General features: G+C 34.2%; 1 protein-coding gene across 2 annotated transcripts; it reads right to left on the bottom strand.

Annotated features, from left to right (window-relative positions):
• Positions 202–3,919, bottom strand: LOC109360272 (high mobility group B protein 1). Of its 2 annotated transcripts, XM_019605031.1 has the most exons (9): positions 3,824–3,909; positions 3,643–3,707; positions 2,155–2,242; positions 1,855–1,974; positions 1,719–1,776; positions 1,582–1,626; positions 1,291–1,371; positions 1,107–1,193; positions 202–409 (listed from the first exon to the last, which is right to left on the bottom strand). In XM_019605031.1, the coding sequence occupies exons 3-9, from the start codon at positions 2,214–2,216 to the stop codon at positions 344–346; spliced, it is 519 nt and encodes a 172-aa protein (XP_019460576.1). In that variant the 5' UTR covers positions 2,217–2,242; positions 3,643–3,707; positions 3,824–3,909; the 3' UTR covers positions 202–343. The 2 variants fall into 2 exon arrangements, with proteins under 2 accessions (XP_019460576.1, XP_019460575.1); XM_019605030.1 differs by lacking the exon at positions 3,643–3,707 and having other exon boundaries at positions 3,824–3,919.

Here is a 4,241-nt window from a genome sequence, read left to right as displayed (position 1 = left end):
CAAGAGTATGGATGGAGATCATCTGTCCAAAACGGTATCTGACTCCATGTTTCAAGCCAATCAGAATCCTCCATTTTATTACTTTTTGCTTTTAAATTTTTCTTTTATCCACATGTCAATATATGATTGGTTTGAGACATCGTTAAAGACAGGTGATCCACATCCCATAGAGTATAATAAAATGAGGGAAGCTGAAGTATGTAGCTGACAAAATATCATGCCAAGAACAAAAGATAGATTTTCTACCATCACAAACATTGTAGTAGCCAACTATGCAAAGACAAAATACATTATAGTTTTACCCACCAATTAAGCATCATATTTCGAGTTTTGCACATAAATCTCAGTCGTCATCCTCATCATCATCTTCATCGTCGTCGTTATCGTCATCATCCTCCTTGTGGCCATCCTGTTCAAAGGAAAAAAGTAAGGATACAAAAAAGAGAGGCAGGGTTTATGCTTTTATTATTGCCATGAACCATCTCTATCAAAAGCTTAGCTTTGTTATATATTTAACACCCCCTTCATGAAATAGCCCTTTCAGGCTTTGAAGCATAGATAATTGCACATGCCTCATAATTAGCTTAAGCATAGATAAATGCACATGCCTCACAATTCGCTTTAAGTTTGTTCGTTAGTTAAGTTTTGGAGGGGGGAAGTAAGAAAATGGAAGACTTCAAAGCTATCTTAGAAATGTAATTTATGGTTCCCAAGCCTTTCCCTTCCCTTCATTACCCTCCATAAATCGACTCGCAAGTAGATCCATACGCTGTTAGGTAAAGGCATATCAATGAATTTTATCACAAATCTAATAATCATCAACACAATAAGACTGCAATTTTTGTTTTTGCTTTGTTTTTAGTTTTACACACTAGGCAAGAAATAACACTAACCATCAAATATCATTTAATCACTTAAGCGATTTTTCATTCCCCTTTAGAGATGGATGTAGAACCCAAAGAAAGTAAAGCAACACCATGTGTATAGACATTTTCAATAATATTTTCCGAGCCTTTCTTATCACACTCAAAATTCGTAATGATACAGACCAAATGATATAGAACACAATGAAATCAAAAAGAAAAAGAGGAATGAAGCGACGCTACCTCTCTACTCGAGCCATCCTCCTCATCATTTACTTCAGAATTGGACTTGTCTGATTCATCATCATCTTCATCATTAGCCGAACTTGCCTGGACACATTATAGAAAGTGAAGGATATAAACAACACAATCAAAGAAAACACATTGCACAAAACAACAGCAATAACAACTCGCACACGGTGCTCACCTGCTTTTTATTATAGGCATTCATAAGTTTTTCATACTCAACTTTCCTTTTTGCAGCCTTAGCTTCATACGGAGCTTTTTCCTTTCCATCCGAATAGAAAAGTTAGAATATATAGCAGAATAAATCACTTCAATATAATGAGTTCATTACAGATATATTGATACTAGTTTTCAAGAGAAGTGATAGACTACTTCTACATACAATATTATGGTATAAATTTATCTTTCAAAGCATCCAAAGCATAACAAAGACTAAACTATTCACTATGTATCAAGATCGCATAGTGCTTACGGCCTTAGTCAGCGATTTCCATTTCTCTCCTCCGGCTTTCCCAACCTTCAATCAAAAGTATACAGTAAACAAATTATATGCTTATTCAAATTAGACACAGCAGCATTCAAGATGAAGTGATTTAACATGTAGCTTACAGCTGATACGGCTTTCACATTAGGATTTTCGGCCTTAAAGGTCTTCCTGAACTCCTCTCTATCACCGAATAGGACATAAGTCAGATAATTTTCTTAAGGAGCTATAACAGAAAAGAGCGAAGACTGAGATACGAACAGGAAGACGAAAAAAGCACTGGGAGGTCTTTTTGGCTTGTTGGGATCTTTCTTGGCCTTCTTCGACTTTTGCACGATCCTCTTTTCTGGTTTAGAAGCAGCCTTTCGCTTTCCTACCTGTCTGTAAACAATAGAGATATATGTTCCATCAATACAATATTCCTGTAACATGTTTCCGCTATCCCGTATGTATAACTCGCCCGAAAACCAACATCACATAAGGATAACTGTATACAGAGTTATACTGAAAATCAAAATGTCCGTGTTAATTTACATAAAATTTGATTATGCATGAACTAACCGGTCATCAACAGGCTTCAATACTTCCTTCGATTTCCTTGCTGCTCCCTTGCCTTTCGTCATCCTTTAAGTTCCAGTATCAAGACAGTCTACAGTTAAAAAGCAAATAAGGAATTAGATAATTCCTAATTAAGAAAAGGAGAGAAAATGGTAAATACAGCAAGATTAGCTAAATCCATAAAGCAAAATGCCCAACAAAATTTGGGGAATATGTATATGATACAAGCCTTGGGAGAGTCACACCTCAAAAGCTTGTCCGTATGGATGGAAATCCGAAGATCATGTAACCCGATACTTCCGATGTCGGGCTCAAGTCTCATCCCTTTCAATTGGATCCTAACAGCATCCATAGGGTTAACAGATGCCCCCTAGACCCTAGTATCACAAACCCACCTACTTAACTACCTATACCAATTCATACCATGATGTACAGATACAACAACAACAACCAAGTACATGGATCAAACGACACCATAATACTCTATCGTAAATCATGTTCATTGACCATGATGACAAATACGCTCCAACATTGGTGGTGTATCTATATCATATTGGTATCCAATACAAATAATCTTATGCTACTGCTGCGTTCATATTTTTGGTGTATCCCTTTTCTGGTTGAATACCTATCATCCTCAAAGCATTGCTACTCCCTAAGATCATATTCATAACCATTCGCATTATCAAAATCTTGTCCTCCTCAAAATCATTTCACAGAATGGCATGCTTTCATCCTCATCAAACAAGTTGGAATAAACTTCTTTTTGTAAATATTTTTCTTATATAAATATAAATCTTTTATTTGCTATACATTACCAATATATTACTAGTATCTTATTTTTTGTCAAAGTTACTGTATTTGTGTATCATATTATATCAGGTAGATTTCATATGTTTGTTTAAGTGTCTGTAGGCACAACATAGTTTATACAGATACCAATGAAGCGTTAGTCTAGTTGTACAAGGCCCACTGAATCCCTAAGTTGTATTAGGTCAAAGGTCAAAAGTTCGATTCCTGATAGCGATATTTGTTAGGGGCATTCACACACCTTAAAAGGGATTAATTTCATACCCGTAGAGTGAGGAGATACAATTAGTTATACTAAAAAAACATAGTTTATACAGATACATTCACACAATTTCAGATGACTTTTCCACCAAAATTCACATACCAGGTACTAAGGTAATAATCATAAAAAAGACATAATAGTCAACATTAAAAGAACATACATAATAGCAATCAATTCAGATACATGGTAAAAGTCAATAGTCTAAGACTAATCTCTTTCGAGCCGAAAATATAATCAAAGTGAATACAATCTCTCTGAATAAAGTCTTTCCATATAGTAATTAAATCTCTTCTATCAACTATGTGGACCTTAATAGTATCAATTCATATATTTAAGCAATACATGCATATATTCTCTTTACACACACACACATATATATATATAGGTGTGTGTGTGTGTGTGAAAGGATGAAATCATACCCAAAAAATCATGTAAATAATTTCTAGTTGAAGCTTTTTCTCTTCTCTAACTCATCACTATTTTCCTTTACAAGTCAACAAAATAATAAGAATAATATAAACACAAAAACTATGTGAAGTAAAAGAGATAGTGAAGCAAAGAAAGATAGAGAAGAGAAGAGAAGAGAAGAGAAGGGTTTACCTTGAAAAAGGTGAAGGAAGTTGGAACCAAACCAAACACAAGGAGTGAGAATATACAACAAAGGCTAGGAACTAAAGAAGACAGAACAATAATATTCAACCGGTAAAGCCGGTTAATATTGTCAGAATATGACACGAGTGATTAGTAATGAGTCAAGTCAATGCTCATTTACCTGTAATAGCCAGTTGCCAATAGGACCACTCATCAATGATTATCATTATTTAATAATTATTTCATTTTCAATAATTAAATGACAATACTTCTAGAATTTAATATTTGCATGTTATTAATAAATTTCTATACTATTATTACTAGCGTGTGGACAGTTACTTCGTGTCTGCCGACCCGCATTCTTATTTCTTAGTATTAAATATTTAATGTATAGTTTGTATATCATAAATGTCAAATATAATATTTT

Source organism: Lupinus angustifolius, chromosome LG11 (genome assembly GCF_001865875.1).
Source record: "Lupinus angustifolius cultivar Tanjil chromosome LG11, LupAngTanjil_v1.0, whole genome shotgun sequence".
Classification (NCBI taxonomy): Eukaryota; Viridiplantae; Streptophyta; class Magnoliopsida; order Fabales; family Fabaceae; genus Lupinus; species Lupinus angustifolius.
Note: the sequence above shows the minus strand (reverse complement) of the source record. Positions and strands in the feature narration are given on the sequence as shown.